Source organism: Ostrea edulis, chromosome 1, assembly GCF_947568905.1.
Source record: "Ostrea edulis chromosome 1, xbOstEdul1.1, whole genome shotgun sequence".
NCBI classification, from domain to species: Eukaryota; Metazoa; Mollusca; class Bivalvia; order Ostreida; family Ostreidae; genus Ostrea; species Ostrea edulis.
In genome coordinates this window covers 16083773-16097054 of record NC_079164.1, presented here as the reverse complement: position 1 = coordinate 16097054, position 13282 = coordinate 16083773, and the positions used below count along the sequence as shown (strand labels likewise).

At 37.8% G+C, this 13282-nt stretch overlaps 1 protein-coding gene across 3 annotated transcripts in view; it reads right to left on the bottom strand.

Moving 5' to 3' along the window:
• The window catches only part of LOC125661887 (ATP-dependent translocase ABCB1-like), a 37557-nt gene that overhangs the window by 10789 nt on the left and 13486 nt on the right, over positions 1–13282 (bottom strand). For all 3 annotated transcript variants that reach the window (XM_048894040.2, XM_048894049.2, XM_048894032.2), the window contains 12 exons: positions 11125–11249; positions 10468–10584; positions 10243–10327; positions 9621–9734; positions 9283–9393; positions 8059–8184; positions 6244–6447; positions 5379–5549; positions 4954–5149; positions 3585–3718; positions 3046–3198; positions 2491–2583 (listed from right to left, as the gene is read on the bottom strand). In XM_048894040.2, coding sequence (XP_048749997.1) covers positions 2491–2583; positions 3046–3198; positions 3585–3718; positions 4954–5149; positions 5379–5549; positions 6244–6447; positions 8059–8184; positions 9283–9393; positions 9621–9734; positions 10243–10327; positions 10468–10584; positions 11125–11249 — 1629 coding nt within the window. The remainder of the gene's footprint in view (positions 1–2490; positions 2584–3045; positions 3199–3584; positions 3719–4953; positions 5150–5378; positions 5550–6243; positions 6448–8058; positions 8185–9282; positions 9394–9620; positions 9735–10242; positions 10328–10467; positions 10585–11124; positions 11250–13282) is intronic.

Here is a 13282-nt window from a genome sequence, read left to right as displayed (position 1 = left end):
GTTCCAAGTTAGTCAGAGCGGAAGTTTTGAAGAGATTTATAAATAGCCTACATATAATACAACAAAGTGAATGTTCCCTTTACGGTGGACTACTTTACAAAGGGATTTGGGAATTACATTGTACATTCATCATTCATGTACAGATAGATACGTGTGAAAAATAATCATACAGTAAAGGCAAGCCATAAATTTACTAGTTTTCAAAGGGAAGAAACCCTTATAGCCGGTATAGCCTTACATATTTATCGTTGTAAACGTCTAAAAGCATCCTGTCTAGAAAAAATTGATCACGACGCAAAGCTCGTCGGTAAAAATTCCATATATATTTACAAACAGCTAACAGTCGGCCATGATTTTTGCTTGCGTAGGTACTTACGTAAGGGTTCGACCTGACGTAGTGTTTCTACTAGTTAGTAGAAAACTTGCGTAAATTCTAATCTTACGCCATTTGATGAAACGGACTTACGTAAAATATTTAGTCTAGTCAGAAAGTTACGTCAAACTAAGCTTACTCAACTAGTTACGATGTTTGATGAAACGGCGTCCAGATCATTATCTGAAGTATCAGATCATTACACTCAGAATTGTAAATGTGGCAGTGAGGGTTCTTTATGATGCCAAGGTCTGGCAAAACACGATACCTCGGTTTTTAGGGTCTCATTCGAAAGACCCGCGGCCCTCATTTCTAAATGCAGAGCGTTGAAGAAGAAGTAATCCACACCTATTTTTTTTAACGCGTCTCAAATTTGGTTCGAACGCATAACCACCAGTCACGAAACAATAGGTTTAACTACTGGGCCACCTCGACTGGTGTGATAGGTTTTTTTCTTAAATGAAATATGCTGTGTTCTGGATTTCAAGAATTATTATACAGTTATAAAGGAATTACTTTTAAGTACCAGGAAAATCTAACTTAAAGGACAATAACCGCAATCAGCAAACAAATGTTTGGTATAACAGCATTTGTGAAACAGTCCTTGCCAAAAGGTTTTGACATATTCTGGCAAAGTTGTTCAGTACAGAATGTATAGCCTCTGTATCTGGGCACACAGAAAATTTACTGCAGAAAATAAGGTGGAGATCCGACTAATGCTCTTCTGTACAGAAGGACAAGGAGATTCAACCAATATCGTAATGTACACACTGACGTAAACATCCAACTAATACCTTTTTTCACATACTGACGTGGACATCCGACTAGTACCTTTCTGAATAGACTAGCTAGAGTAAAGGTACGACTAACACCTTTCTGTAGAGACTCTCTGGGAAAATCTCGTTAGTCTTAACAAAAACCGCTTGGTACATGCTGACAGGGCACCCAAAACAAACATTATAAGGTCTGTAAAAAGTGACAGAAGTGACCCTACAAAAAAAGAATGGTGGAGATATCACACACAAACATCACTATACAGGGTAGCAGGAACATACGACAAAAACGCCTTGTTCGGGGAGGCACATCAGACACCAGTCTGGAAATCTAATTAATACCTCATAGTGACTAACAGGAAGGTCCAACAGAAATATCTTCCTAATAACTGACCGGAAGGCCCAACAGAAATATCTTCGTAGTAACTGACCGGAAGGTCCAACAGAAATGTCTTCGTAGTAACAGACCGGAAGGTCATACAGTGTTTGACGGAGAGGACCAAAAGAAACCTGTCTATAACTGCGGCTGACACGGCACAATCTGTAGAGGCAGACAGGGAAGCCTATATCAAAATATTTTTTCTGAAGTGACTGACGGGTTGTTTGTTTGTTTTACGTCTCGTTGAGAATTTTTCATTCACATTGAGAAGTTACCACTATTAGGTGAAGCACCACAAACGTTACACCTATGCTTAGCGTTTACGGCCGTAGCAGTGAGGTTCTTTATCGTGCCAACGCCTGCTGCGACACGGAACCTCCGTTTTTAAGGTCATATCAGAAAGACCCGTGATTCTCACTTCTAAATGTCGAGCGTTTGACGAAGGAGCAAACACTATTTATGTTTACGTCATATGTTTGACGAGGCCATGGCACGAGCGGGGCTCGAACTCATGACCTTCCGGTTACGAGACGAATGATCTAACCATAGAGCTACCGCATCCGGTGACGGGAAAACCGTAGATAGGCTTTCTTATGGTTGCTGACAAGTTCAAATCCCGAAGTATTTTTGTTGTGACTGACAGAGAAACCTCACATAAGTGCCTCAGTTGTAATTGACAAGGATATCTGACAGATTTCTCCTTGTTGTGACTGATGAAGATATCTGACAGATTTCTCCTTGTTGTGACTGATGAAGATATCTGACAGATTTCTCCTTGTTGTGACTGATGAAGATATCTGACAGATTTCTCCTTGTTGTGACTGATGAAGATATCTGAAGATTTCTCCTTGTTGTGAAGATATCTGACAGAATACAAAGTACCTGAGAGAAGTCTCTATTGTGACAGAAGTAAAGGCTGACGGGGAAACCTGAAATAAATAATTGTCCGTGCTTATAAGACGTACCATGAAGAGGTGGCAGATGAAATTCAGACCGCCAAGAGCCAGGAACATCATACTCCACAACACGTTATCAGAGCTATTTATGTCGATAAACACCTGTAAGGAGAATATTTAGTTTGATCAATCCTATATTATCGACACCAAATTGAAAACTCCCGTTCTGTACTCGTCACAGCGATATTAGTAATATGTTAATATGAAAAGGTGAATATAACAAACATTAATCAATCTCATAATTCCTATAAAGAATATAGAATTAAGAGTAGGGCAAATATGGATTGCTAGACACACCGGAGGTGGGATCGGGTGCCTTAGAGGACTAAGCATCTCCTGTTGATCGGTCACACTCGCCGTGAACCCTATATTCTGATCATATACTTGTACATCATTCACATATGCAAAATCCGTGCGTGAAACGTCTTGGAAAAAGTCCACGTGTTTACAATCTCCACGTGTCAACAATCATACAATATTTGAACAAATAACAATGCTACAATGAATCATGACGAACTTTGCTGTTACTTATCGTTTATAAATACACTGCAGCATTTTCTGTACCTTGATCATTTCTCCAAAAAACAGCGCAAACAGTGGCATGGTTGAGCCTTGGATGGCAGAAAACAGCGTACCGAAGATCAGGAACGGGCACTCGGGGAAGTTCTCGCGCAGAATCCGTAAGAACTTCGGCTTATCAACTTCCTCTTCTTCAACCTTTAGCATAAAAAAATAATTAAAAGTGATTTTTGTAAATTGGATGTTCTTGAAATAATTGCTACTATTAAGGTTTTTTAATAAGGATCCCTTAGAATGTTATTTGAATGTTGAATCCTGGGATGATTTTAAAGCTTCATGTACAAGGAAGCCTTAAGCCTGATAATTGAAGGAAGATCAACAACTCGGATCGATTTAATCCAGAATTATTCATGTGCATCAGACATAGACTGCTATTTTTTTTTATTTCAATTGAAAAGTTATCGGAGGGGAATTATGAAGGCATATACTTGATAGTTATATTTAATATCTAAACACACCCCGTAAGTTGTCTGTGAAATAAATGTAATAAGTAGAAATATGTTTAATATCATCTGCAAATTTACCTCCTCCACTTTTTCTTCTTTTGTTTCTTTATTGACAGATGGCTGTGTCTTCACGAGGTGGTCTCCCTTTTCTGATGAGGTAGACACACGTGACCTCTGACGTTTATAGGCGGGTTTTTCAGCACCAAATTCTCCTGTTGTTTTAGAAATACATGAAAATCTTATTCAAATGAATATCGCATTTTCAGCATATACCAAACACATTTTGTACAGTACTTCAGTTTTAGGAAAATGTATCTATTCAGAAACTGTGAAGTTGAGACGATAAATAGTATTGAACACCGTTAACAATACCGTTACTGACTTTGGATATGGTTTAACCAGCGATAATAAACCCTCAAAAGATTGAATGTCTTGTGCTAAATGACTTTCGAATTGAATTGTCCAGCGCTTACGTATGATAGTACCACAACGTATCGTGCTTCCTAAAACGGCTTTGATTTAAAGAATATATGTCCAGGTTAAGTACATCATGGAGGTGTAAACACAACAGAACCCAGGGGATTTGTCGATTATGCAGAAATCATATCATGCTAGCCGGTTGAGGTAGCCTAGTGGTTAAGGCTTTACTTCGCAACCGGGAGGCTCGGGTTCAGTTATTGATCCCTGCGCATCATTCACCCTAAGACGTTTAACAGAAGTACTAGTTGCTCCTTTGTTTCGCGCCTGGCATTTGGAGTGAAAGACACAATAAAGAATCCACACTGCTACAGCCGTAAGCGCCATGCATAGGTAAACAATAATACCGGAAATCGTATAGAATGCGTATGTCACAAGCTTATTGAGGATGTTTTAAGCCATGAGTCGAAGAACTTTCCATTAAGTGGTGTCAGCCATCATCAGGCTGCGACATACTTTCTTTTACATCGTATGAATGAAAGGTGAAGAAAACAAACAGTGATCAATCTCATAACTCCTATAAGCAATACAAAATAGATAGTTGGGCAAACATGGACCCCTGGACACACCAGTGGTGGGATCGGGTGCCTAGGAGGAGTAAGCACCAGAGGTATTTGCTTAAAAACTATTATTGGTGGTAAATAGACAAACCAAAAGCTTTGTGTATAAAACATTTCTCCAAAATTGAATAACTGAAGTTCAACAACCAGTAATTTTTTCAAACATCAAAGAAATTTAAGAAATTGATGGGAATCAAACTCGGTGCAATACGCACCTCTATAAGTTATTTACAAAGGCCTTAGCTTGAAAACTGCGAGGAGTGAGACGGACAAACCAGATACTACTCACTTTGTAAATTTCCTCGAAACTGACAAAGTTCAGCAATCTTTAATTTTCTCAAAAAGATTAAAGAAATAAAATTCCTTGCCATATTTTGAATACCCATCCGTAACATCCTTCATTCACTTACCATTTACGCTCTGATCGTCCTCGTATACTAGAGATTGCGCCTGTACCAGCTGGTAGTAGAATTCTTCCTTCTCCATTAGCTTGGAGTGGGTACCAGACTCAATGATCTCACCTTTGTCCATCACATAAATCACATCGGCATTCTGGATAGTGGTCAGTCGGTGGGCTACTACTACGGTTGTCCGGCCAAGTCGAGCCTTATTGCAAACATACGATTTTAATATGATATGTTATAATTATACCTAATAGTCGTAGTAGTAGTGGTAGTTGTAGTAGTAATAGTAGTAGTTGTTGTTATAGTAATAGCTGTATAAGTAGTAATAGTAGTAGTAGTAACAGTAGTTGTTGTTTCGTTGCTGTTGTTATTGTACTAATAACACTAGTACTAATAGTAGTAGCACACAAAGATGACTGTGTAACACTTACCTTGTCCAGCGCGGACTGAACAATTTTCTCACTCTCTGAATCCAGGGCCGACGTGGCCTCATCCAGAAGGAGAATACGCGGGTTTCTGACCAACGCTCGGGCAATAGCGACCCTCTGTTTCTGTCCCCCTGATAGCTGAGCCCCTCTCTCCCCTACTAACGTCTGATAGTCCTACAGAACAAAACCAGGCCATACAAGAGTGAATACACAGGCTGGTCTACTTGTACATGTACCAATGTGACATTTGATGAATATCTCACAATGTTGTGTAGATTGGTTTATTAAACGAGTAATTTTTGTAGTCCAACACCAGTAGCCTATGGGCTGCCCTACACCGGTAATTCGTCCGCAGTCTTACACCGGTAATCATTGTAACCGGTAATTCGTGCGCAGTTTTTACACCGGTAATACATGTAACCGGTAATTCGTGCGCAGTCTTACATCGGTAATACATGTAACCGGTAATTCGTGCACAGTCTTACACCGGTAATCATTGTAACCGGTAATTCGTGCGCAGTCTTACACCAGTAATACATGTAACCGGTAATTAGTATGTAGTCCTATACATGTGTTCAATGAGTATGCAGCTACACTCAAACCAATATTTAACATGATGGACTATATCATGAGATACTTGAGTGGTTTTACATTGAATAAATATGATAAGATTGCTTATGCGATCTTACATTGGATAAATTTTGGATGTATTCGTGGACATTAGCGACCTTACATAGGGTAGATATTGGTTGTAATCATGGGCATTAGCGACCTTACATGCAATAGCTTAGTGTTAGGTGAAATCGTTTGTACAATTAATCTTCAATTCTGTAGCTATAATATGAAATAGTGGGCTTAGCTTTTTTACATTGGGCAGTTGTTGAATGAAATCGTGGGCATTAGCGGCCTTCGCAGCTTCCTCTACTTCCTGTATAGTGACATCAGGATTTCCCAGTTTGATGTTTTCGGCGATTGTCATCCCAAAAAGAATGGGTTCCTGAGAAACGACACCAATGTTGTTTCGAAGCCAATTTGTGTTGAGATCTTTTAAATCGTTGCCGTCCAATAAAACCTTTAGAATTAAAATAATAGTCATTGTTATTTACCCAGTGCTGATTACATGTATATGAAATTTACCCGGAATAAATGCTGATAGATAAAACATGGCGTTAAAAGATTGATGGTGCTATTCCTACATATGTAGGTTTTAGTTATTTGATGCTGGAATAAATGGAGGTTCAATTCATTTTGATTATGGCAGTTAAACATATCATATGAATAAAAAGAAGTGGATTCCATTTAAATCCACATGTAAAATATATACCTATGACGGTGCATATATATGTAATTGTTAAAGGACACAACGCATGTTTCTAAACTTTCTCATTTTTTCAGCAAAATTAATTCTTTTTATGTCTAAAACTACTTTAAATGTGTTTTAAATGAAATATTTTGCATAGCTTTCGAGTTTGAAAGCGATGAAATTCAAATCTTGCGATACGCATATTTTCTTTCGCTAGTTTACGCGCCATTATGTGTGACGTCATATGCGCCCTCGGGTTTGAAAACATCTATTAGCCATTTCATAAGCAGATTAGATTTAATCGACAAAAAACCAATTATCACGTTAACGGCTTGTAAATAATAATGCATTAAGATGTTTTGTGCCGTGCTCGGGTTTACTAGTTGTCGGTAGAAAGGATTTAGACTGAGTATATTTCAATTTTTCGAAGGAAGGTACGAGAAAAAAGACGTGGATATTTTTTTTTTTTTTGGAGCAAGAACTTTACCTCAAAAAACACACCCAGTCACCTTTTCAAAAACCGCTTGGACAGAGACCCTAATAAACTGCGAGAAAATGGATATATCGAAGCTACATGTATAAACACTGGTAGGCCTATAGCATACATTCTGGTTTGCTCTTCAAATTCAATACACACGCGGATTAACTGACCTTCACCTTGTAACAACATATATAGACGATACAATGTAACTTCTACCAACTGGTAGATTTACAAAAAAAAATTAAAGATACAAAATAATTGAACTTTTAATTATACAAATTATAGAATACACTGTATTGTATGTCCTAACTTTAAATTGAATTATAAAATTACGTCCTTATTAAACTCGTAGCATCTTGAGTGCGTCAGTATAACGCCGTGCTCCAACTTTGTAATTCCTAAAGACGTGCAGATCACAATTCAAAAATAGTAATAAGATTGCTTTATCAAAATAAAATAATGTGATTACCACTTTAAATTTGATTATTTTATTGATTTGTGTGTGTGATGTCTTTTTCTTTCTTTCCGAAATGCACTCGTGACAATAGTTTGGCATAGGGCCTAGTTGTCAACAATTTAACGTATCATAATTTGTTTAATCCAAAAATAAATATAATGATTGCACTGTTTATTTTAGAAAAATAGCGCCAATTACAGATGTATAAAGGAATAACATCACCAAACAGTTTGTAGACAGCGACCCATATAAAAACATTTATTTATTTACTCACAATATTGCCGATTTCATACACGCTTTACTCGCTATATTTGGGTATTTAGATCGTTATATGTGTGCACTGGTGGCGAAAACATATAAGCATAGAGAAGACGAAATGCATGTAATTTTGTATACTTTGAAAACATGAGATGTGTCCTTTAAGTTGTTTTAAGTAACCCACCCGTCCATTCTGTGGGTCATACATCCTCTGGATAAGATTGACCACTGTAGACTTTCCACAACCGCTGGCCCCCACCAGAGCCACCGTCTGACCACAGCCTATACTCAGATTAAAATTCTTCAACACCTGCAACGAAAAACTTCTGAAAATCAAGATTCCTTTAGGATAAGGAGAAAAACATTCTTTAAAAAGGTTGATTTTATTCTTTATGAATTATCAATCCAAAACAAAATGTGTTTTTATATTCTCGGTACAAAACATTATAAGAAGGTTTATAATGTCTTAATATAGATTCAGTAATTGCATATTTTGGAATTGCAACAGTTATACATTCGGCCCTTAAACAGGACGTTTAAACGAATATCATTAATGTAAATATATTAATAATCTATATTCAACGAAACCACCAAGTAACATAAGCCGACTGCCACTGATAGAGGTCTGAGGTAGCCAATCGTGAGAAAGCTAGAAACCAGAATGCCCAGCGAAATCCCGAGTGGTCCACCACCATAGCCTTTTATATGAAGCCACTGCAGATCACACTTGGGTATCGAACTTGGATCGTATCGGAGGGAAGCGAGCGCGCTAAGCAGATAATCAAATAGTCTTTCACATAATATCAGGGAAGACAGATTACGAAGCCATATGCATTTATAACTAGTTATATATAGAATACAAATAGGTGACTTTTCTCTATATATAGTGCTATACAGGAAATCAAACAGTTCTCAATTTGTTGGCCGTAACTTAAGACTTGTCTATTAGATAACAACTGAAAAATTGTGTTTACTTTCTCGTGGTTACTGTTATATTTTATTACTACAATTAAGTAGATAATGATTATCTCCAACTGCGCATACTATATGAAATTCAAAGAACCAGTCTTGACTTCGTGAGCAAAATCAAGTCGGCGTTTCTGGATTTAAAGATGGTGGCGCCAAAAGATCAGCAAAAACGACTTAATCGTTGTTAGTATTCTATTGACGCTTAACATTATCTTTCAATGATTATTTTCATCATTTTCTTTTACAAGTAGTGTGATGTAATTAGAGCTTGCATTTTTGTTTTTGCTATCTTCACAATGAAAAAGATATTTCTATATAAAAAAAAAAATGATAGTTGGGAATGTGAAATTATCATGAGGTTAATAATAGTCTAAATACTGTAGACATTACTGCAGCGGAACTACTTATATTTGTGTGCGCATGTGCGGTGACTCTTTACCTTGACCTCTTCACGTGTTGGATAAGTAAACTCTACGCCCACAAAGTCTATGTCACCGCTAAGTGAAACGGGCACCTGACCCTTGTCTGACGTGCCATCGATAGTGGGCACCTGTTAACGAAACAAAACACTTAAATCCATTATTATTTACATCAGATATTTTTGTTCACCAATTCAACCCCAAAAATAGCTACAAACAAATATTCATGCAAGAATTCAAATTGAATATGAAACTAAGAATCATTTTTAACAGACGAAATAATTATCATGTACGTTATAATGTTAGGTTAATTTTAAAGCATGCAATTTGATGGTGGTTTCCCTCTTAAAATACGCACATTGTCAATTGTCTCGAAGACCACAGCGGCAGCTCCTTTAGCGGCGAATATTGAGCCAAGGTGTGGTGCAGCGTTACCAAGGGAGAAGGAACCAATCATAACACAGAAAAATACCTGTAAATCAGTTTACATCCCAGTTCATCATTACCCTATTTAAAAACATTTAGAAACACAACCTGTAGTTAATATTATTGATCATACAGGACTTACATATCCTCATACAAATACGTGCATCACTTTGACGTTTTGATACATAAAAGCTAATGTCAATAAAATGTATGTGACCTTGACGTTTTGTGATGCGATCTTTGACAGGGGTCACAGATCATCTGGTTATTAGTCACTTTTACATTAACTTTAAACTTTCATGATCACCGCAGTGGGTATACCAAAAATGTGACCCTGAGATGAAGTCATGAATGTATCATTCCATATTACTCTGAACTTCTTTCAATTGACCGTACGGATCACATTTAATATAAGCAACAATTATGACCAACATATATCTTTATTTACAAGATAATCTAAATCCGTTAGTTGTTTTTGTTTATTCTTTCTTTTGTTGTGAACAAACCCTAGACATAGGAGAAAAACCGCTACCTCTACAGGGAAACAACTTTACCGTGAGGACTTCCCCTGGGCTTATCCCCTCTTTCTCAGTGGCACAGAAAGTAGTGTACCAATCCTTCGCTTGTTCTGATCCGTACCTAAAATACAATCAACGTGAAGAAATCTAAACCATTTTCTTTTTTCTCTTGAATCTTGGTATTTATCCAAACACATATTCCAGAAGAACACGACTCTCTAGAACTTTTGATAGATACACTGTAAAGGACAACATCCCTACCAGAAGGCCAGGGCGTACGTCGAGAACATGAAGAACATAATGGAGCCGATCATGGAACCCTGAACTACGGTCTTACGGATCCCGATTCTCTTGCTCTCCGTCAGCTCCTTCTCATATCTATAATCAACAATGGTTGAATTATGTCAAGTGTGACATCACAATGACAATCAACTACAAGTCAACCCTGTATACTGTGACATCACAATGACAATCAACTACAAGTAAACCCTGTATACTGTGACATCACAATGAAAATCAACTACAAGTCAACCCTGTATACTGTGACATCACAATGACAATCAACTACGAGTAAACTATGTATACTGTGACATCAAATTAACAAATAAATATTATCAACAGCAAGTAAATTCTGTATTATGGTACATCACAATGACAACCAACAGCGGATAAACTCTGAGTAGTGTGACATCACAATGACAAATAGATTCAACGTCATAGTCCATAGTATTCTAATCAGGCGTATGGAATATATTTTGGTATTACGGGATCAAAGGGACGTAACACTGCCAATAACCAACTAGCTGACCTTTTACAGCGTGTCATAAAATTAATGCAGACATAAGTCTTTATATAAATTGTATGGTCGTTGTTGCAATGAGGGGCATAACCATTCGTGAGCTCCGTTTTGATTATCACCTGATTTGTTCCTGTCGCTGTCCGTTGAATGAGATGACGGTACGGATGCAGGAGAGTACTTCCTCTGCTACACTTCCGGCGCCTGCGTACGACTCCTGCTCTCTCTTGGTATAGTTCCTAATAAACTGAAACATAATGTCCCGTAGACTTTTATATTAATCATTATAAGATTAGGGTATAGAAAACTATAGTAATAAGAGATCAATAGGCCACAACGCTCACCTGAGTCCATCCAGTCACTCAAGCCAAATGGGGTCATGACTTAATCCAATTAATTTTGAATCCTCACAAGATATGGAAGCCCTACATGTATATTCCTCTATATGCATGTATCAGGTAAAACTTTATCCCAATTCTAGCCACACTCAAATTCCATGGTCAACATTTTAGGGAAACAAGATTTTCCAATTTTTCCTATGCTTTTTCAAACCTACCCCCAGGGCATTGGATTTGAAGGAACTTGAATCTGTACTACTCAAGGATACTTACATATTAATATGACTAATCTTGGTTCTGCTTCTCTCGAGAATAAGATTTTTAAAAGATTGATTCTAATGTAAAACTTTGTCTTGGATCTCCATCTTCTAATGTAGCTTCTACTATGATCCAACACTACCCTTCGGAAATTTGAATCTGCACTATCTATCTGCCTATCAACATGAATATGCACTGTCTGTCTGCCTATCAACATGAATCAGCACTATCTGTCTGCCTATCAACATGAATCTGCACTGTCGGTCTGCCTATCAACATGAATCCGTACTATCTGTCTGCCTATCAACATGAATCTGCACTGTCTGCCTATCAACATAAATCTGCACTGTCTGCCTATCAACATGAATCTGCACAATCTATCTGTCTGCCTATCAACATGAATCTGCACTGTCTGTCTGCCTATGAACATGAATCTTCACTATCTGTCTGCCTATCAACATGAATCTGCACTATCGGTCTGCCTATCGACATGGATCTGCACTGTCTGCCTATCAACATGAATCTACACCGTCTGCCTATCAACATGAATCTGTGCTATCTGTCTGCCTATCAACATGAATCTGCACTATCTGTCTGCCTATCAACATGGATCTGCAATGTCTGCCTATCAACATGCATCTACAAAGACTGCCTATCAACATGAATCTGCGCCATCTGTCTGCCTATCAACATGAATCTGCGCTATCTGTCTGCCTATCAACATGAATCTGCACTATCTGTCTGCCTATCAACATGGATCTGCACTGTCTGCCTATCAACATGAATCTACACAGACTGCCTATCAACATGAATCTGTGCTATCTGTCTGCCTATCAACATGAATCTGCGCTATCTGTCTGCCTATCAACATGAATCTGCGCTATCTGTCTGCATATCAACATGAATCTGCGCTATCTGTCTGCCTATCAACATGACTAATCATCGCTTGGCTGTTCGTAAGAAGAATGTATTAAAGACTTTATCATATTTGCCCATATCAAACGTTAATCCCCTATTGCAGTTTCATCCGACCTCCAGGAGCCGATCGCTAATATTGGTCAAACCTGATATTGCACTATCTAAGGATGCTTGCTAATTAACATGGCTAATTAAGGTTCTGCTTCTCTTGACAATAATATAAACTTTTGATCCCATATTGTGGCCCCACCCTACCCACCGCGGTCATGATTTGAACAAAGATGAATCTACAATACCTGAGGATATAACTCATCATGGCACTGCTGTTCTTGAGATGATTTTTCCACATATATCCCCGCTTAAAATTTAAAACACTATTGGAGCCATAATTTGCACAATTTTGAATCTGAAGCTCTACATATTAAGTTTTGTCTTTTTAAGCCCCATGGCTCTTGAGAGGAAGGTTCTAAAAAGATGCCACCACCGTTTCAGAATTCCTTGATTATTTCCCTTTTGTGTGAGCCTTCAGTTGGAAAAATGCTGAATTCCCTTTACCCAAGGATGCTTTATAACAAGTTTGGTTGAAATTGACCCAATGGTTCTGGGGGGAAAGTAAAATGTGTAAAGTTTGGAGACGGACGGACAGAGGACGAAGGGCACTACATATTGTAGCTTAAGTGAAAAAATAAGCTGTATGTTCTTCCCCACAATATACTTTGATATGTACATGTAACCATGCAAATATCTATTAACTAAATGTGCAATA